Here is a 23,135-nt window from a genome sequence, read left to right on the forward strand (position 1 = left end):
TTGAGAATGCAAGAACTAGCTGTTCATTGTGACCAAATGAACGTACAATTTTATACTGTTATGACATTAGTTTATTGTACAAGTATAGAGATACAATGACATTAATTTTTTATGTGCATATACAGAGATACAATTTTATGTACAGAGTGCAGAAATAATGGTTAGGGGGGCGGGGGACTAAAATGTGTATTTACAGAAAGTCCCATTGCCAATAGACCTTCTCTACAATCCCTCCACCACTTTTAACAGCTAGGTGAAGTGTCTCAGAAGCTGGAGGAACCCCCCATAATAATGGCACTGCAACAGTCATCGTTAGCTTTTCGTGTAAATCACCTTTGCTTGCCTTCTCCGCCGCAATAATCTGCCATATAAGATTGGTTCTAGTATTCAGAAATTTGGGTTCACATGATATTAGAAGAAAAAATCTGGATAATGTGACACATCAATGGGAAAGTTATTAAGTAAATGCTTCTACGTCTATGCATTTCACCAAACATGACCCCTCAATAGGTGGTACTATCAACCAACCTAACTAAGTTGCGGCATCTTCCAGACATGAATGAAATTAGCCATAAAAATTCCAGTTACCCGTTAATATGTTAGTTAATAAAACCAAGAGAAAATGGGCAAATACAACTTTCAATGACAAGCCCAAGTCTAGATCCAGTTAATGATTGTTATTGGAAGGAGAATGGTCTTCCAATTCAAATTTCTATATTTGTGTAACTTATTCTTTCACTTCAACAAGATGCTAAGGATTGAAAGTTGATCTGAAAAGAATTGGTATATTTAAAGACAATCAGTATATTGGAAGTTAATGATTATTCTGTGGAGATTATCCTCTGACAAGGCAGTTTCATAAGCAGAACATCTCATGAAATTTTAACATTGGTTTCCAATTTCGATTGAACTTTCTTCATATATAGTAAGAACCAGAGGACAATAGCTTTATAGAAAGAAAAAAAAAGTATAGCCTACCTCTCCACCATGCTCTAAAACAGTGTCTTCCACCACATCACTAAGCATCTCAATGGAACGGCAGAATCCAAAAATACAAAGTCTTCTGCCCATATCAAGTCCCTAAAAAGAGGGTAAGTCATATTTATGAAATGGACAAGGATAACTAAGGAGATTTAGTTAAAAGACTGACTACTTACATTAGTAGCTGCGATATCAAAGAGTGCACCCAGACAAAGGCCTTGATTGGGATCCATGTAATTACTCTCTTGAAATCGTTGAAACTTTTGAGCAGTTTTGGATTTCGCTAGCTTCTTCTGGAAAGCATAACGATATGATTAGCCAATATAAAAAAACATCACATAACATGGACATGGACTATAAACCAGATGAAGCATGGATCAAAGATGAGAAAGGTTCAAAAAAGGGCATAGTGTGTCTTTGACTCTTTGCTTCTTTGGCTTAGAAGCTGATTCTATGATGCCAAGTATTCCACATAAAAGACCAAGATACTTCTTAACATGAGAAGTGACAGGGCAAAGAGTCTAACTCTGTTATATTATGCAAAAACATACCACAAGTAGCAAGCACCAAATGAAAACCTTAAAATCACGATAAGAAGCATGTTAGACTTTCACATATAACAGTTTAAGCTTTTAAGCTAGTTGATTTCTTGACATAGTATCAAAGCCCCTTAAATAATGCAGTCCTCCCCCTCTTTTAATGGAACTAAATTTTCAACATAAGTTTCAGGTGGACATGTGCTTTGTTTGTTTAAACTCCAAAAAGTTTTTGTGTGAAATTCTGAAACATGAGTTAAAGTTATCAGTTATCACTTACCAAAAAAAGAATTTGTATGATCTTCTTCAAATAAATCAAGATTTTAGAGCCAAACGCATATGGACTAAACATAACCAGCGGCACATTTAAACACCCTCTACATTTTAGATGTTAACTTGTAAACTGAAAGCAATATGAAAACAATCATGATAAAATCATACATCTGAAGAGCTGACACGGCGAGGAATCATGGAGCCTCCAATCTGGATCAATCCATCAGCAGTGAACAATGTAATTCTCTCCTCAGGAATCCATTGAATTTCTGAGAAGTCACAAGCATAAAGGGAGGCAACTCAGAATATAAACAAGTGACAGCACGAAGGCTTAAATAATTTCTGAACCTTGACATTATTCAAGCAAAGATTTGCCTTAAAAATGCAGACATTCGGACAAAAATCATCTCAACTAACGAGCAAGTAGGACAGAATATGCTTCAAATCCTAAAAGCATCAAATCCACACTCACAAAAAATATCTAATTGAAACAACGAAAAAAGGCTACAGATTTTTACTTTAAACATTAAGTGTTTGTTTGGGTGAGTTACATGGAGTATTTGCAAAAATTGATTTTAAAGTGACGTGATTCTCCTTTTTGGGTGAACCCAGGGTATCAATTGACCGAAATCCAAGACTAATCCAAGACTAGTATCAAGGTACTGAAATTCATTAAGAGGCTGAACTCCCCAGGTAGATGTATTTCCATACACACTCTAATCTGACCACATGATTAAAGGATAAGGTTATCAGTCAACAATGCCACAACATGTATGGTTAAAATTGATTTTAAAGTGACATGATTTAGGTTCTAATATTTTTATTCTAAAAGCAAGTTAGGTTATAAAAATTTTAATCAACCTGAAAATTGCCTCAACCTGGAAGCAAACATGTGAGCATTTAGCTAAAACCACGTTAACTGTTATTTCGACATGATTGTGGATCAAGTAATGTGAATCTCCACTCTACTCTATTTGAAGACAACAAGCAGAGAATCAAATTCCAATTGCAGTGCTTAAAGTCGAAAAAATTGAAAAGGAACTCCAATTTTCTAATTCCACAATCAATCAGCAGCGTTAGAAATTCAGGGAAAAAGGAAGAGCGTACCATTGTCGGGATCGGACCAAGGGAAAAAACCGAAGGAATCGTCGCCGGAGATGTTACCGGAGGGGGAGGCTTTGGGAGCGAAATGGAGAAGACGCGGTGCGGAAGAAGGAGAGAAAGGGAACGAGTTGTTGAAGAAGAAGGTCTTGGAAGGAGAACGGGACGGAGCGAAAGAGAATCTGAATGTGGAGAAGCATATTGCAGCAGCAGAGGTTTCCGCCATTGGAACGGTACGGAGTTAACCACAAAACGTTACGTTACGTTATCAAAACCGCTTTCGATTATTCATTCAACTACTCACCGCGCGTTCGTTCGGACACCCTCCTCCCTCTTTGTCGCGCATTTCTGGATTATTTTTTTATTTATTTGTTTATTATTGCTTAGAGTGTAGTGTTTTTTTTTTTTTTCTGGCTGAGAACTTCACATGGATACCGCACACACGTTCCTATTTTTTTTTTTTTATTATTATTATTTATTGTCTTTACGATTGATTCTATCACTCCATGACCAGGGAAGAAAATACCAGTCTACCAGACCTCCTCGATTTTCCTCAGGAGCCAACATAATAGTAAACTTCAAAATTGGGTGAAATGAAGTAGATAAATAAAAGACATGTGAAAAAAAAGTAATGAATATACTAAATAATTGGAATTATTTTAGAAAAAAATTGACAAAATTAAGTTATTGCTAAAAAATTGAAACTGCATAATAGACAAATTTAATCATTTCACCATGATGGATTATGAAAAATTACATTGAGTTTCCTTAGGAAAATTTACTATATTGCATGTGATCATAGTTAACCATTACGTGATTCTCGTACAAACTTGAATATGAATCTTGTGTAACTCCACAATTTACAATATACAATCAGGAATGTGATACGTACCAAAAAAACATATCTCATATATATAACATGATAAAGATAGACTCTTTTTAATTTTTTTTACTGAAAAAAAAAAAACATCATCCCTGCTTCAAATAGACGCAACAAAACCCTTATTATCTTCTATTGTTCATCATCTTCTACCTCCAATTGGATCATTTTGACCTGATTTAAGGCCTATGAATCTAAATGAAAACTCAACGATTTTCAACCATTTACAACACCAAAATAAATATTTTACATCCCTGATGACTTGAGAAAATTCAAAATAATTTCCAAAACATCCCGGTTCTTGTGCTATGAATGATTAAAAACTTTTATGCACTTTAAAAATAAAAATAGTCAACCAAAATTATATTAATACTATCAAATAATTTTATTAAAGACATTTAGGGCTATGTAGAAGGTATACTTTGTTTTTCATGGTTTTTTTTTTATACCATGATATCGGTGTGGAATATCCACTAATTTGACTAATGATTCATCTTTATCAGAGAATCTGACTAGTTATTTTTAATGAGATTTCTTCTTTCAATCACGTTTTTTTTCATTCACAAGACTCAAACTCAAGACCTTGCTTAAAGGGATTGAGTCCAGAACCACTTAGATTATCGACTTATTAATGGTTTTCATGGACTTTTAATAAGAACAAGTTGGTGACCTTTGCTTCCTGCAATTCCCAAAAGATTTTGATGAACAGAAATACCCCCTTTCACTTGAAATTCTCCATTCTAGAATGCGATTTTTAATTTCATAATAGATTTTTGGATTGCTTATCCCTATTCCTAAATGTAAAAATTACATTTTGAAATAAAGACAAGTGATCCAAAACCTATTATGGAATGTGATAAATGACATTCCATAATAGGACACTACCCTTTGTTCCCCTTTGCCCATTATCCTAACTTGAAACCTTATCATATGCACCGCACCACCCCAACCTCTCCTTCATCACCGCACCACACACACCATCACACTTCTACATCGACACCTTCAACATTGACCCTACTTGCACCATCTGGGAAATCGAACGCCATTGTCGAGACCCAACTCATCACCTATGACAAGGAGGTCTAGAACATATTTGTGATTGGGCTTTGGCGTTTGGTGGTTATGTGATGCAATGGTGTGTGTGGTGCATTGGTGGGTGACGTGTGGTGCGATGGTGGATGTCATGGTGGCGGTGTCTCTGTTTGCATGTTGGAGATGTTGGAGAAAGAAGAGAGAGAGGATAGGCGTTACTAGAGGAAGAAGACAAAAGAAAGTGAGTGGGACATTTGTGTCTATTAAGCTTCCATTGGAAAGTGCAAGAAGCAAAATGGGAAGTGTAGAAGGCAAAGGCCCAATTTGGTGATCCATTGTCCCTTACCTTTTGGAACTTGGATCGTTTAAGTTTTTGAGTTAACTCCTTACCCAAAAAGAAACGTTTTAGAATTAACTAAAATTATTTAAAATAAAATGTCACATATAAAATAATTCTTGAAATTTTCCATTTAAATAAAATTTATTAAAGATTATATATATGAAAATTCAAATTTCTCTTTTAATTAAATGGAAGACTCATCATTAAAATGGACTTAAGCCTATAAAGAGAGAGGAGATAAAAAAGTTTGAACTTGCTTTACCTCATGTCATATATATATGTGTGTGTGAACTGAGCTATCCAAATGTTACTAAACTTTTGTACACTAAATTCAATTGTCAATTCCATTATTTGAAAGATTCCAACCATGGGACTTAACTTATTTCCTCCGCTTCATATGCAAACGCCTTTAGACAAAAAGGAAAAAGAGCACAAATTCTATGCGTTAAGGTGGTGGTGGCTTCAGGGTCTATGAGCTGGTTTCATGAATCAAAAGGAAATAATATTCCATCATGCAACAAAGATTGAGTGAAAAAAAAGAGAGAGAGAGGAGGAATTGTACGTTCTGATGTGCAGTCATGAGGCGAATAATTATGATCTCCAAAACAAAAAAAAGCTGGTGCAATGTCGGAGACCCATATATGCATTGAAAGCAAAAGTGATAGAGAAGGCACATATAACATGCCCTTTGCAATTCTGACTTGCGTTTGGAAGTACCCTCTTCTTTAGCAAGCACGCTATCATTCCGGACAAATGTGCTGATCATGAACTCTCTCACCATTATGTTGCATTCATGATTCAACATTTTTTTTATGGATCATTTGTATCTTTTATGAAATGAAAATCTTGTTTGAGACGGATATAATCATTATAAAATTATTTTTTTAAGTGTTTAATCTAATTACATATATTAGAATTTAAACTTGAAATTGCTAATTAAGTTATAGTAATCTATGTCAGTCCATCCACATACTTTGTTTCTATTATATTCAAGCATTCACCGCATGCACACACATGGACATGACATAATTCGAACTCAAAATTATTGATTAAATTGAAACAATTTATGTCAATTACAAAATTCGAACTCAAAACTACTGATGATTAAATTGAAATAGTCTATCTCATTGATTTATATATGTGTGTGTGTGCGCATGGCAGAATAAGAACACAAAAATAACAACATACGAGAACATACAGATATGTCTTAGAAGCCATCAGGAAAAAGCTGAATAACCCTTGTCTTTTAGCTGGCTGTTTCTTTGTTTACGCTACCTGTCCAATGCATGTAGACAAGGCCACATGCTTCTAAATTTAATGCCCCTTTGCTTTCTTTTTGGTCCTTTTTTTCTCTCCATTGCTTCGGCAGGTTCAGGAATATATCATCATATCTTCTCAGTCAGCCTATAGAGACACATTAAGAAACTATATTTGTAACTCTTGACTTCTATGCATGTTAATATATATATATATATATATATATATATTGTCCTTTCTATCGAGAAAATACAAATTTTGGGCCTGGACATTTTTTTTATGAAGCCATGATTTCAATATTACGATCACATAATTTAATATTGCACTATTTTCTCTTAAGCTTGATTAATTCAAGTAGTTTTGGGCTGTTAACAAATTGTGCTTGGGACTTGCTAGGTGCACCCAACATATTTTATAAATGGTAAAAATGTTCCTGTTGGTTTTTCTTTTAAATGGCACTATTGCTGGTGGCTTTTTTTTGTTTTATGCTTTTATCATTGTGCTCCGGTTTCTCCCGTTCATGGTTGTTTTCCATTGTTGAGAGAGGTAGTGGTTCGGTGGAGGTGAAAGTGTTACCGGTGGGTGATTGTTGTAGTTATTGGTTTGATTTCGTCAGAAGTACACATTTTTCTAGCTTTTTTGGGTAACTGGTGTTCTATTAGATTTGGTTTTTTTTTTTACATACGGATGAAGTGCATCTGTAAGTTGTATACGAATGAAGTAGATCCGTAAGTACGAAGTACAACATACAGATGTAGTTCACCCATATGATTCTTACGGATGTAGTTCATCCGTATGGTTTATACGGATGAACTACATCCATAAGCTTTAGTTTGTACTTATGGATGAAGTTTATCCGTATAAGCCATACGAATGTAGTTCATCCGTATAGGTTTTTTTGTTGTTGTTTTTTTTTAAGTTTTCAGAAAATTTATTTATTTTAATTATTAATATGTTAAATTAGTGATTTGTTTCCTATAGTTTGATAGTTTTTTTTAGTCCCTATAGTGTAATTTTTTGTGAAAATTATGAATTATTTAGTTATTACAAATTATATATAGTAAAAGTATATAATTTAATTATATAGGTTCAAATTAGGTATAAATTATAAATTTATTTGTATTACTTGCTAATATATATGTAGTTAATTTATTTTGATGATATTTATCAAATTTTAATGGTAAGAACTAAAATGGAATTAAAATATAAAGTATATGGAGGGACTAATATAGGGTTTTTGTTTATTGATATATATGACTATGAATTTTAGTTTTGATAATATGGTGTGCACTAAAAGATTATGTAGACTTGTGTATGATGTATAAATTTTTTTATTTGTTGTTAAGATGGACGAAGATCAATGGATGTATGACAGTATAATGTCTGAAGAAGTTGATATGAATTATTAAAATGAACAAGAATGTGGTGTGAATGAACCACATGTTGATTGTTCGGAAGCTTTTAATACTTCTCAGGTAATAATGTTCATTATTGTGAGTGATTTGATAAAATGTATGTGTTGTAGAAAACTTAAATTGCCTGGGTTGCGTTGTAGGTCTTTGGTACCTGAGATGATGTTTTGTAGTGGGCTCGAATGGTTGCTCATGAAAACGAATTTCTTGCCGTCATTAAGAGGTCTAACACACAGACTGGTAGTAGAGGAAGAAGTTCATTTGTGTTAATTGGTTGTGAAAAAAGTGATCAGTATAGGTGTAGGAAGAAAAAATTTGTTAGAAGAGATACTAGGAGCAGAAAATGTGGGTGTCCCTTCAAGCTTCATGGGAAATCAGTGATTGGAGGGCAAGGTTGGATGGTGAAGTTGGTGTGTGAGATTCATAATCATGAATTGGCCAAGTCATTAGTTAGATATTCATACGCTGTGCGATTGGCTATGGATGGGAAAACTATTATTGCTTATATGACCAAGTCAATGGTGAAACCAAGAAACATTCTGCTAACGTTGAAGGAGCACAATATCAATAGTTGTACAACAATCAAACACATATACAATGTAAGAGGTGCATATCGTTCTTCCATTAGAGGAAGTGATATTGACTAGTTTAACTTAACAAATCGACGCGTTCGTGAATTAAAGAAAGGTTATGTACATAATGTACTTGTTGGTATGTGTCATATAATAAAACCTTTATTTCAAACCTAACTTTTATTGTTGACCTTTTTTTTTTTACTTAATTTATAAGTTTTTTCAAACCTTTATTTTAATCAATTTGAGTTTTATAGTAGAAATAAAAAGGATGAACATTTTGTAGCCATTCAATTATCAAGGGATAAAGAAGTTAAAATTGGCTTAACTACGAATCAAATAAGCCATTTATTTTGAGACTTAAAAATAACTAGAAAAATTTAGGTTAACTAATCAAGTTAAGTTGAACTAACAAATCCGTAGCCTGTATAAGAAGTGGATCAACTTGATCCAATCAGGTTAGATTGGCTGAATGAAGTGATCCATTTCACAATTTTAATTTTTTTTTGTCATAAGTCAGAGACTAATTATGTTCGCGGTGCACAATGAGAATCAAACATGAGTTCTTCAACTAAATAGGTTATTCTCGCTCATGTGAACACAACAATTTGGGCTAATAGAAGACACACACGACTAGAATAAACATAAAATAAAAGTTATAACCAAAATAATGTAACAAATACAAAATGTTAGGAAAAACAAAAATGTTGTCAAATACAAGATATAAACATCATCTGTGACTGATTCGTGTGCTGCCTTCGTCGCGCCCTAACATAAACATTTCCATTTGATGTGACCCCCCTAGCGATCCTGATGCAGTCTTCCATGATCTCATGTACCTCTATGCCTGCAGTTAATATCCTTAGGTTGAGCAGATGCTTCAACCTTTCTGCAATCGCTTGGCACGCATCCTATGATATTAAAAAAACACATATACAATTACAGTAACTGAAATAAATAACATTTAATAAAACATTAAAGCAAGTCATCTTACCACTGCATGTCTAGGCTGCTCCACATCAGAAGGTGCATGTGAAGCTCCAACTTCTGGTGCCACTGGGACCTCAGGGATATCTGGCTACACGTATGTGTCATGCTGTGGGACAGGTGGATGTTTGGGTGTGATGAACAGATGAGAGATCCCGAAGAACTAGTCCATGTAATCTGGTGCACACTGGCCAGGCACAAGACAAATTTGTCCCCCCTGCGGCTAGATGGTCCAAGTAATGCATCCACCCGTCATCGATATCCTCAAATGACAAGTTGACACCCATAGGTAGTGGAGGAATGGTCTGAATGTATCCAAATTGTCGCACCACCCTCTCTGATCGATGTGTGACCACAACGGGACCCCATCTAAGCTCACCTTGAAAGCATGAAATAAGGTCAAACGCCCTAACTCCTCGGTGATCACCATAAGGCATCTAGCATACGTCAAGGATCATCAGTGCATCTATATGTGTCCGATACGTCGATGTTGGGAATCCTTTCAAATAAGCCTTCATAGTAAGCCACCGACAGGCATGTGGTGACGTCTCATCATACTCTGCATCAATCACGCTCTCACAAACACTGAAAAAGTGCTCATATATCCAACACTACACACATTACATCAACATAAAAGAAATGTCAAATAAACATATTAAAAACATATTTAAATCATAATCCAATTTAACATATTTAAAACATAAAAGTTACCTGTAATAAAGTGATATAACTAGCAAGTTGTCGGCCACTCCTCTTACAAGCATCATTTAAATGATCATACATATGCACTAGGACGACAGCTCCCCATGCATAGCTTCCACTCTGAGTCAAGTCTCGGAAAGTGTCTAAATATACTACATGAACATGTGTTGCACTCTTGTTAGCAAAAAGAGTGCAACCTAGCAAGTGTAGGAGATACGCACGAGCTGCAACAGTCCAATGTCGGGCCTCACATCTCCTCTGATAAATATCCCATAGCCATGATAGGCATACGTATGCCCCATGACATTGTATAGTCTTAGCTCTAGCTTCCTTACCCAAGACTTCTAGCAACTCCACCAACATCAACACCGATTCGTCCACATGTAGAGGCTCAAAGCTATGGAAGGTGCCTATGATCAGAAGATGAAGCAGTGATGCCACATCATCAAGCGTGATGGTCAGCTCTCCTATAGGAAAATGGAAACTGCTAGTCTCCTTGTGTCACCTCTCGACAAAAGCGGATATAACTCCCCAATCGCCAGTGTCTACTGAACATGCGATCAAGGAGTTAATCTTGTGGCAGCGACTAACCCTTCAATTTCTAAAGCAGGGTTCCCAAATTTCTCAATTTTCCTTCCGTGGGAGGCTAACTTCAATTCAGGGCGTTCCTAAATTGAAGTATAAATGATTCGAAATAACATAAAATAATAAATTAAACTAACACAAAAATTTCAGTAATAACAAATACTTAACAAAAAACTTTACTCAAAAATTTAAAATACCTATCCATTCCATATGCTAAGTGTAGCATGGTCACCAAACTCAGTCAGCACTGATGGGTCACGTGGTCCACCTGGGAATCCCTTAGCATCATCAACATGAAATCCCTCACCACCATTAGCAGCTTCTACACCGGGTGCAGGTACGTCCTCAATCACATCAGGAGCATCCTCAGCAACAGGGGCAGCTTCCCGTTGCCTACGTGCATATGTTGTAGGCCTTCGTTGCTAGGAAACATCATCTGAATCATGATGATCCTCTCTCCCCAGGGCTCTGCCTATAACCCTACCTAGGACACGATCTAAACCTCTGGTTCTAACCATAATCTGCAAATCATGACACACATGTATTTTTTTTGTCAAATTTAATATTTACTATTCAAATAACAATAAACCTACATAACCCTAAATCCTTAACACTAGCAGATAAACCCTAATCCAACCACCCTAAAACATAACACTTTTGCCCTAAGCCCTAAGCTAAACCCTAAGCACTAAACTAAATCCTAGCCACTAAACCCTAACCACTACATATCTACAATTTGTAAAACTACCAATAACATACCACCATATATATTAAACCCTAAGCCCTAAACTAAACCCTAAGCTCAACCCTAAGCACTAAACTAAATCCTAACCACTACATATCTACAATTTATAAAACTACCAATAACATACCACCATATATATTAAACCCTAAGCCCTACACTAAACCCTAAGCCCTAAACTAAACCCTAGCTACTAACCCTAATCACTATTTTCATTCAAATATATTAAACATAATAAACAAAAAACATACCTATTATTTACTATTAAAGTTTAAAATTTATTTCATATCACCATGCAATCATACATATTTTTTTAATAAACACAAAGCATACCTATTTTTAATACAAAACAAACAAATATAAATCAATTTTCAAAAAAAAAAATTGCCCAAAAAAAATTAAAATCTTCATACAGATGTAGAGTCATATGGATGAAGTACATCCATAAGACTCATACGAATGAAGTTCATTCGTATCAATCATACGGATGAACTTCATCTGTATGAACGTTATAGACTCAATACAAAATACGGATGAAGTACATTCGTATGAACTAAATCCTAATACGAATGAAGTACATCCGTATGAACTAAAACCTAAATTCTTTACCCTACATCCATAAATAAACAAAACCAGCAAAGCAAATGCGTGGAGAAAGAACAAACTTACCTCGATGGTGGAGCAGCACGAATGCTGGTCGTCAATGGCACCGAAAGCAGGAGAAGAAGAAGCGTGGAGGAGAGTAGCAGCGTAGAAGAAGAAGTGTATGGGTGCGTTTTTTGTTTTTAAATTTAACTCAGGGGCATTTTTGCCCATTCAAATAAAGTGTTGGGTGCACCAGCAATAGTGCTGGGTGCACCTAGCAACACCCATTGTGCTTAAGTGAAATCCCTCTCTTTGTTCTAGCCCGTATCAGAGATATATGTTACCGTGTTAGTGGGCTGCCACCAGAAGTGCATGACAATTGGCAAATTATTTATTCAATATTTTAAAAAAAAGTTAAATTGCTTTTGCTTCAGGATTAGAGTTGGGAACTAATTGATTTGGGCAAGGAAACTACTAGTTTTGCCACTATAATTTTTAAAAACTAATTATTATTATTATTATTAATGATACAATAACAATAATGTTTTACCCGCACTACTAATTAATTAAAATCAAATCTTGTTACATACTACATAGAAATTCTTACAACCAACTTGCAATTTAAGTTGTATAGAACTATAAGAGAGAGAGAGGACATTATTGACAAAAACATCTAGATCCTTCTTTTTACGTTCAGTCTTTGTTGGACCATTAGATTCATCTTAGAATTAATTCATGCGATAACAAGTTAGATGGACAACCAAACATGCACAAAATGTCTACCCTTAAACTTTTTCATTTTGTCCACCAAGCCCTCTTTCTTTTGTGCAAGTAAGCCATGTATTTAGGGTTCAATATGTCTCTCATTACTCATAATGTTACAAGTTGATTCCTATGGCTAGCATACAAAACAAACTCCAACTGGTAAATCATGGTGCAATCCATGCGTGTTGAGATTTTGACATAAGATTCGGTTTGCACATTAGCCTGTAAAATGGTTCAATAATTCAGTTTAGTGTAGGCATGACAATGAAACTTGTATCCGTGGGTATCCATCCAAATCTGTCTCGATTTTGACGGGAAATATCCGAGTTGATCGGGTACAAGTTTAAATTCGGGGATTATTCGATTTTTTTAATCGAGGTCAGGGTCGGGGACAGGGATGTCACTACCCGTCCCATACTCATTCCTGTACCCGCTCCATTGATGAAATTATTAAAATTTTATTAATTACTTGTTAATTTTTTTTTATAATTTTTACATAATTTAAGATTTTTTTCTTGATGATTTGTGTAGACAAATGTGTTGTAAATACAAGTAGTTAAAAATAAATGTATAACAATCAATTTTTTTTAAAAAAAATCAGATTTTCAATATAATCTTTTTTTATAAAAAAAAAACTTTTTTTATAAATCTGAATTAGGGACAGGACGGGGACTGGAATATCAAATATCCGATGGATACTGGGATGAGTAACAAATTTTAATTCATCAGGGATATCGAAGATGAATACGAATATATATGTTAGAAAGTCATAATAAAAAACTAAGGAAATAATACCCGTCCCCTGTTCAGTTTGCCATGTCTAGTTTAGCCGCACCACTTTTTTGTCCACGCCAGGACCCTTTGTTTCTTTTCAGCTTTTCAACTCACGGCCCCGCCAATTAATTGTCAACCCCACTGTATAACTAACTACTTCTGTTCACCCTTCAATTCTACTTCACTTTGACTTGTTTGTTTGCCACCCACAATAACGTACACCAAAATTCTGAAACTTCAACACTTTCCCTCAAAGTAAAACTAACTTCTGTTAATGTAAATAAAAAATTAACTTGTGCTAAACGAAAAAAAAATAGTAAATATATATTATAAATGTTCAAATCTCAGTTGTGGGCTTGGAAAATATTTTATTGAAAGGACAAAATTCATTCTAACGATTAATAGTGTTTTTGGAAACTCGTTAAAAAAATGTGGAAGCTAATGTGTGTCTGATTCACGTCTCTCCACAATCAGCATGCATTGAGTTGAGGCAGATCATACTTGCTTTTACTTTATTTTTGACAATTTGATGTGAATTTGTGTGAAAACAGATTATTAAACAAATTTAAGCACGTCCTTTAACTATTAATTTTTTAAAATTACATTCAAAATATAAAAAATATATTCAAGACGTATAATCAAACATGTTATAAGAGAGATATATTTGACTATGTACTAAAATTAACTTTTTCTTGTAACTCTTTAGGGAGTATATTGAATTAGGATTTTCAAAAATTATTTTAACATAAAAAAGTCTCGTAAATCTTAAAGATCATGTAGGAAATATTATGATTTATCAAGTTTTTTACAAAAATTTTATGATAGTTTTGAATTTTAATGAATTTATATCATAAAAATTTAAATGGTTTGAAAGAATTTTATAAATTTATAAGATTTAAAAGAACTTTGTGATTTTTTAAAAACACATTCAAAATTACAAGAGTTAATAAAAAATAATAATAAGAAATGATGAGGTTTGAATAAAATAAATTAAAATCAATATAATTTTTAAATATTTTAATATCTAAATTGATTTTAACTTTAGCTACTCCTGTACTAATCATTTTTGTAATAAGATCTTGTTATTCTCACGTTTGAATATAAATAGTAGATTTAAAATAATATATTAAATTTTTTATTTTTTTTAATTACTATAATTATTTTATGATAAATCTAATGATATGTTTGAAATGCGATAATAAGTATATACTAGAAGGAAGTGACGAGAATGAAAAATTTGTGCGTGGAGTACAAAATTAAAGATGATAATTATAAAATCATTACGTTGAGCAAGCAATGAATATAATTAGTATAAGAAAAACATGGTTAATCTTGACATATAAGATAAATATTAATTTAATTTAAAAAGCAAAGGAAAAAAATATATTTGATATTTTTTAATTTCAAAAGAATAGAAGAAATATATGTGACTCGGATATTGAAGAATACTATCTTTTGGCCCAATCAAATACATTTCACTTTTTTGTTGGGTTGGCTATTGAAGAAAGAATGTATGTGTGATGAAAAAAAAATCTCATAAATAAAAGTTTAACAAAATTTCATGAATTTGAGTGAAATTGTTTGATAGATATTTTATATTAAAAAGATATATAAATTTATCTTAAAAAAGTTTATCTGAATTCATATATTTTTAATATCAATTTTTTAAAAGTTATAAAAAATTCTAATCAAATATAATCAAATTTTATTGTACTCTTTAAAAAAAACTTAAAAATCTTAATGAAATACCACAAAACTTATTTATTCCATTTAAAAATCCTGATTCATATAATTTTTTTTAAATCATTAAAAATCCTAATTCAATACACTTGTTAACTTTTAACTGCTTGCTATGTGACAACCTTTCCTATTTTACGATCGTAAGAAAACTACCGACTATTTTTTTTTATAGCATTTCTTGGGAAAACGATTGAGGTCTTGGGTATCATGTCGGAGTGGGAAATCTGTGATTTCTAAGGGAAAAAGAAAAATATTTGATTATTTTAAATCAATTTTTGCTTCTTAAAACAATTTTTAACAATTTTTTCTTAAAAAATATATGAATTTAATTTTAAATAATTTATATAAACTTTTGCTATAAATTTTGGAAATGGCTTCAAATTTACTTTTAATGAAAGTTGATTTTTTAAAATTAGGATTATTTAAATCAAAATTATAAACCTCACCCCAAACCAAAGATACATTGATTGAATGACAAAACACTGTTTATGATAAAAGAAAAAAGATTGAAAAGGTACTACTCACTTCTGCTATACATGACAATCTGAATTGTTGGATAAACCTAACAAGTTAAGATTTTTTAGCCTTTTACGTAACGCAAGATATACATTTGGTAGGGAGGAGTAAACCTTTTCAATCAAATCCTGGTTTCGTGCAACACCCTTTTCATTTTAATGAATATATATGAAATATGAATAGCTACACCAGATCTTTCCCCTTTACCCAACGGTAATTAAATTGATCTTATGGTATTCTTAAATTTGGATAGTTTCAGTTGCTATCTGAAAGTGACTTCGAAAAACAAATGTGGAGGCTTTATATTATAAAATAACCATCCTGCAAGGTAGCAACCTTATCGTGATTCTCTGGTGATCATAACCAACACAAATTAAGTACTCTACTTGTCCATTTATGTTATCAATTATCTTTTTGTGTTCTCACACATCATTTTCATATCAAAACCTCGCTTCACATAGGCCACTGATCAAATATCTCCCACATTTAATTCGTCAACCCCCCCCCCCCCCCCCCCCCCCCATTCTTCTTTACCCACACGAATTTTTACCAAATTAAGGGCTAGCCTTGTTTATCTCATTAAATGATTTTGATAGCTATCTAAAAATGTCAAAACAACTTCTATAGGGCCATGTAGACTCTTGATTACATGAAATGAATTGACGAAGGAAATAAAACCATATTTTATCGTTATCAATTCAATGGTACTGCATGCGGTACAAAACGTTATTAACATGAATGAAGATCAAGGAAGTGTCAAACATATTTTTTTTTTATTGACTGTAGGTGTGTTTGTTTTGGCGGTGAAAGTGTGATAGCATAAAGTATGAGGCACATATCCCCCCAAGAAGTAATAAAGAGCTTGTTTCTCCAACCTCCGTTTGTAGTTGTTCCATCAGCAATTCAAACACACATTATAATGTCTGATATATTGTATTGAAAACATAATTCTAAATTTTAGACTCAAGTTTTTTGAAGCTACTAGAAGTTTTTACATCAACACAAACTTGAGTCATGTTATTTATTTCATATATGTTCCTAGTCATGTTACTTGTTTCATGTATATAGAACTTTAATTAGACAAGTCATTTGGGTGAACACACATACAAAATCAATTTTGATTGCAAGTTTTTAAATAATATTGTGCGTCAAAATCAATTTTCTAATATTTGTTATCAAACAAAAATCATGTTGCTACTTTGACTATGTTTAGATAAAAGTTAGAAAAATACTTTTGCGAAATGAAATGCAAAATTTTGAATTCTAATTCACAAAATGAAAAAGGAAGAAATGTTGCTTTGGGTAAATTAATTTTTAGCTCTTCCAACTAAAATATAAACATGTACAAATTCATGTTTGCTTACAGCATGTTAAAATACCTCAAAAGACCTAAAAACTGTTTTTGATGATCCACATCTCATGAATTTGTTGTGGACCCAAACATGCAGTTTGAATCAATTCTATAAAATTAGTAGTATGTATAGTTTCACATTTTGAATCTTTCATGTTTTAGATGTAATTTTTAGAAGCTAATAGTTAAGTTATAGCTTATACATCTCAAACGTGATTCCTTCGTCCTCAATGACTTTTCAAACACACTAAATTAATTCAAAACCAAATCTACATAAACACACAAGAAGATATTGGTAGCATGCTAGAATATGTCAAAGGAAACCTAAAAATAACTAAAAATTACTTTTGATGATCCACATGTCATGGATTCGTCATAGATCCAAACATGCGGTTTGAATCAATTCTATTAAATCAATAGTATATATAGTTTCACATTTTGAACCTTTCATATTAGGGGTCTAATTCTCAAAAACTAATAGTTATAGCTTCCACATCCCAAAAGTGATTCTTTCATCTTAAATGAATTTTCAAACACACTAGATTAATTCAAAATCAATTCTACAAATACATATAGAAACACACAAGAAGATATTACTATCATGTATGCCTTCTACGTGCAAAAACCAGTTACATATTCTTTTCTTCTTTTGATAGCCCTTCTTTTTTGGGTAACAATAAGAGCCATAAAATCATCACGTAGAGATTCCTTTGTCTAGTGTGATTCGTGCATTTTATGCCACGGAAACATTTCATTGGCTACTTCTAGGCATCTTGTTTATACTTAGGGAAAAGGGGATTAAGGTAAAGATTAACATAGGATTTGCACAAGTAAAAAAAGACTACGGAATTCTCAAAAGGACTAAAAATAAAAGCATCAGTATATGTACGTGCAACTGAATCACACAACTTTGTTCCGAGCACCCAACAGAACAACCTGGCCCACTCTGAGAATTGGGTTCCATCTAGTGGCCCCACAAATCAAATTTATGTTGCGTGTGATGATGCCTTAACAAAATAAAATTCAAATAAATACTTATCAAATACTATCACTTAATCACCATTCACCATAGATCATAGGTGAACAAGTCTCGTGAAACGGAAAAACACGCATTCTAAGACGTAAGTGTGTTTGGTTAAGCATTAAAATCCACATTCAACAGAAAAACACGCATTCTAAGACGTAAGTGTTTAAACTCACGTTCAACAGAAAAATACCCATTCTGAGACACAAGCTAAAATAGTGTGAAAATAGTCTTTTTTCAATGTCAGTTGTATTGAATGCAACTGGTTTGCAAACACACCCTGAATACTAATTAAGTATTTGGATGTATGTCCTCTAACAAATATGTGCCTGATTAACATCATGGAAAAGTGAAAAAACTTTCTCTAATTTCTGCGTATAGTCATGCTAGACCTGTAGGCATGAGAGAAAAATTCCTAATCCACATTTTCTTTTTAAAAACATTGTAAATGGCTTCTCACGGAACAACTATTTTAGGAGTCAAATTTAATTTTTGAGTGGAATTGAAGTAAATAACTATTTTAAGTGACTATTTGATTTTAATTATTGCAATTGTGTTAGATTGATCTCTAATCTCTATAGCTTATAAATTTTGCAAAAAAACAAAAGCCTTCACAGCCAGAAAAATACAGCGAAACTGCATGAAGCCAAAACAAATAAGTAAAACAAAGAAAAAGGTAGAAAGTACAATTCAAGTTAAATTAAGAATTTAAAAGTAGAAGGAGGAAAGTGAACATAGAGAAAAGAACAAACGAAATAGTGAAACAGACAAAAAGGGCATGGGCCCTTAAGCGTGCTATGGAAGATGCTAAGTAATTATATAGAGGCTCACACATGCATACAAGGGCTAGCATGAACACCTGAATGCCAAAACCAACTGCCACCATTTTTGTTTTTTTAGCCATGAACACCAAATGCATGCCCCATTGGAGCAAATAATTTTTCATCATTAAAATGCACAACACCAGCACCGTTTTTTTGTCATGTTGTAATTAGTCACTAAAGGTCAAACATGCAATAACCCCCCATGGCATGGTTATTACTCCACTACCATTTTTGGATTAACACACAAGAACCGTTCCATGGGGTTTCCTAACCTTTGGTCAACTTCAAATTATTTTGTCTCACTGTTGCTGGACCTCTGGTGTCTCTATCTCCATCAACAAGCTATGTCAAACGTTATATAGAACACCACCAAGTGCATATAGTTTCGGATTCAATTCCTGAATAGGTAATTACGTTAAATAATGAGAATTTTATTATTTAGGTATCCTACTCAACTGAAACATAGTTATCTTCAGCGAATAATTAATGCACATGGTTTAGGAAAAAAAAACATTATATTGAACTGTTTTTTGTTGTAACATTTTCATTCCCTTCACTTTTAGAATCTCCTTCTTCCCCTCTCTAAAGTCCTAAACCAAGAAAAGAACCACTAAAGCATTGCCCTTTTTTTTTTTGCTTCCAAACACATTTAGTAATATTTCACAGAGGATCCGAGGACTATCAAAATTAGATTAACTGTGACGATCATTATTTGCATTGATAATCACCGCCCCTCCTTTCACGCCATTTGTGAGTGTAATCATGCTATTAACATATTTTATTAGAATTAGATACTAGAATTTTATCCAGGATTTTGTAGTTTAATTAATACAATCAGTCACATAAACTAAGTTTGAGAATATTAAAGGCTGTTTGTTTCAGCTTTTTTTCGTAAAATAATTACTTTTAATAATAATAATAATAACATTTTTTTTTTGTTTTTTAAGTGTTTATTTCGGTTTTTCAAAACAATCAGAAGCTAAAAATAATCTAAAATTTGATTAAAATCAGAAAATATTTTAAATATTTATGTATAAAATTGGCTGCATTATGATTTAAACAAATATGAATGACTTAATTATATTTTTAATCCTTTAAATTAAAAATAGAGGTTGTTTTTTTTCTCCTAAATAAAATTTTGCATTCAGTCCCTCAAATTCAAAATATATTCTTCTTAGTTCATTTCTTTAAATAAAAATTTATATTTTTTAGTCTCTTAAATTTTAATGAAAGGACTAAAAAGAGAATTTTTTAAATTTGAATGACTAAAAATTAGAAATTTTGGTTTGAAAGACTAAAAATATAGACCCTTAATTTGAAAGATTAAAAACACAATTACCCCTATATAAACTAACTTTTTACTTTTTTAAAAATCTTTTTTAAAAAATAATTACTAATTATTTTATATCGGAACCACTCTTTAAAAACTGACCTAAGTCAGTAAGTTGACGTCTTAAAAATCAATTAAAATCATATACTATTTTAAATTTGATCAATGAAAGTTAATTAATGACATATTTACCTTGTCTAATGTACTTATCGATCACAATATAGTTGTCATTGTCAAACACCTTCTAAAAAGGGTGTAATTAAGGCCTATATAAATAAATTATTAAAAATAAGGAAGTGGAAACAGATATCCATATATTAGTTATCAGCACTTCCCTTTCAATCTTTAGAGCAAATATCCATTAATTAAACAGATCATTTGCATACAATCCAATATTAAACAATTTAAACACTCAATTAAAATGAAACAACTGTACTAAACAGGGCTTAAGATGCCTAAACCATGTGGCTTCAACGTTACATTATCTCTTAATCTAGCTTATGAAAAGAAAATGGGAAGATATATAGTGGACACCATATCACTTAAAGTTAGGGAATATAATTAAATATCTTCTTTGGGGGGTTTTAAAATAATATATTTCAATCTGTGTGAGGTTTGCTGCCTTTAAGGATACCTGTTATATAAAAGGAAGGCCTCTCTTTGATTCTTCTCAGTAGGACTCCACTAGAGTATCTGAAAATACAAATCAAAAGCCTAATCACAAGGAAGTGGGCAATTAATATTTTCAATGGAAACAAGTGCTAGAGTACAGAACAATTTTATGTACTATTGCATTAGTATATATCACTCTTATCATAATTAACCTCGCTGGAAAATATATTGCTACACCCACTAATTAAAGGGAATTGCTGAGCTAATTAACTACCTAAGAATGATTCGTATATGACACGAAGCACATGCATATCGTGACAAATGGAAGGAAATGGCTTGGTAATAATGTGAAGCACTTTTTGCAAATAGAATTTCTTTGCTTAGCTTTAATTTATATGTGGCAGCTACCTAGCTAGGATATGGCCAAACATGGAAGCTTCAATTATATATCTTGGTTAATCCAAATCTATGTACTATATCCTACTTTACATTGCTTTACCACAAGCTGGAATAATCCTTTACTATATAGTGATAATAAAATGAATTTGCATCACATTATTCTTCAATCGTATATATTTGGTTACAAAATAATAATAATGTAATTGTGATTGATTATGACAAGGAAATAAGACAAACATGGAAAAATAATATGAAGTACGTGCAATTAAAATATAAAAAGATGATAATGTTAGCATAAAAGTATTCACAGCGCATAAATTCAAACAACATTCTAAGTAACATCATTTCATCTCATTTTATGTTTAAAAATACAAATAGAAGTATGCACAAGTAATCGCAATAAAGAGTTAAAGACAAGAGAATTGCATGATTAGCATCACTGAAGGATCACTTTTGAGAGAAAAGTATTTGAGTGGATACTTGAGTATTTGTTGTATTTGATATTTGTGTTAACTAACTTTAACCCTATTTCCTATTGGCACGAGAATGGAAAACCCATTATGGACACATCACCAATCAGAAATAAACAACCACGATAATTTGTCCTCCCTCTTTTTGACTTCTCAATGTCATTACTTCTTTATCCCCAAAATTCGCTGATTATAAGCAAATATGATAGTATTACTATTGCTTCTTTTATATATATATATATATATATATATATATATATATATATATATATATATATATATATATATATATATAAAGCGAATATGATATCATTGTGATGCCAAATTTAATTGTGTATTTTCATGGAAGTTTGATCACCGACCGCTTTTACTTTGCACTCAATTTTTTACTTATTAAATATGAACATTTATTTGAATATTTCACCCATTAATTTATTCTCTTTCATTGAATGTTTGACATCCTAGCAGTCTCAATTACTCCTGCGTGTTTTTGTTTAGACCAAAAAATTCTTCACCTAAAATAATTATGTTTATGTCGAATAAAATTATTAAAGACAACAAAATTCTTCCTCTTTACTTTGATTCACAATATCAAGCAATTGATTTCAATACGATATATTAGTATAAATTATACTCCTACTTATTAATACGTACTTCCAATCAGTTAGAAATTACTCTAATCAATTAGAATTAAGTCTAATTTATCACTATAAAAAAATACTCTAATTAAATAAGCTTTTTAAAGCAATTATTATGAAAATAATAACTTTTAATTATTTATCAATCTATAACTAAATGACGATATAATAATAAATCTTTACACTGCGAATATATTTCAATTAAATTATATCATCAAAGCCATATTTTACTTTCTCTCCACACAAAAAAATATCTTACTTTCGTTATGTCACGCTAAGCTATATCAAATCTTTTACTGCAACTTATATATTTTACCCTGTTTTCAAGTGTTCTAAAATCCAATTAATGTCGGGGATTTTCATTCTATCTATTAGTGGGCCAAATCATGCAATAATCATCAATTAAGTTTTAAGAGTTGTTGGCAAGCAAATGTTACAGGAAGTCTATTCTCATTTATGGTCAATATCACGCTAAACTAAACAATTTAGGACTTCAAACATTAATCCAACAAGTCTTAAATCGAGTCTTATAACTAAGAAATTTAGTTTAATCAGTTGAATATGATATATGAGTTGTTGTAAATAGTCTTTGATTCTCATAGATAAAAAAAAATCAAATTTTACATATAAAAAATATTAGAAGAATTAATCTTATCATATTGTAAATATATTCAACTTAAATCGAATTTTCTCCCATAAAAGATAAT

At 32.1% G+C, this 23,135-nt stretch overlaps 1 protein-coding gene across 2 annotated transcripts; it reads right to left on the reverse strand.

Moving 5' to 3' along the window:
* Nucleotides 1–3,247, reverse strand: LOC114370072. 2 transcript variants are annotated; one of them, XM_028327358.1, is made up of 5 exons: nucleotides 2,898–3,247; nucleotides 1,959–2,059; nucleotides 1,158–1,271; nucleotides 979–1,080; nucleotides 1–361 (listed from the first exon to the last, which is right to left on the reverse strand). In XM_028327358.1, exons 1-5 carry the CDS (start codon nucleotides 3,115–3,117, stop codon nucleotides 191–193), a joined length of 708 nt encoding a protein of 235 aa, XP_028183159.1. In that variant the 5' UTR covers nucleotides 3,118–3,247; the 3' UTR covers nucleotides 1–190. The 2 variants fall into 2 exon arrangements, with proteins under 2 accessions (XP_028183159.1, XP_028183158.1); XM_028327357.1 differs by having other exon boundaries at nucleotides 1,158–1,274; nucleotides 2,898–3,246.
* Between the last annotated feature and the right edge of the window lie 19,888 nt (nucleotides 3,248–23,135).

This window comes from Glycine soja, chromosome 10 (assembly GCF_004193775.1).
Source record: "Glycine soja cultivar W05 chromosome 10, ASM419377v2, whole genome shotgun sequence".
Lineage (NCBI taxonomy): Eukaryota > Viridiplantae > Streptophyta > Magnoliopsida > Fabales > Fabaceae > Glycine > Glycine soja.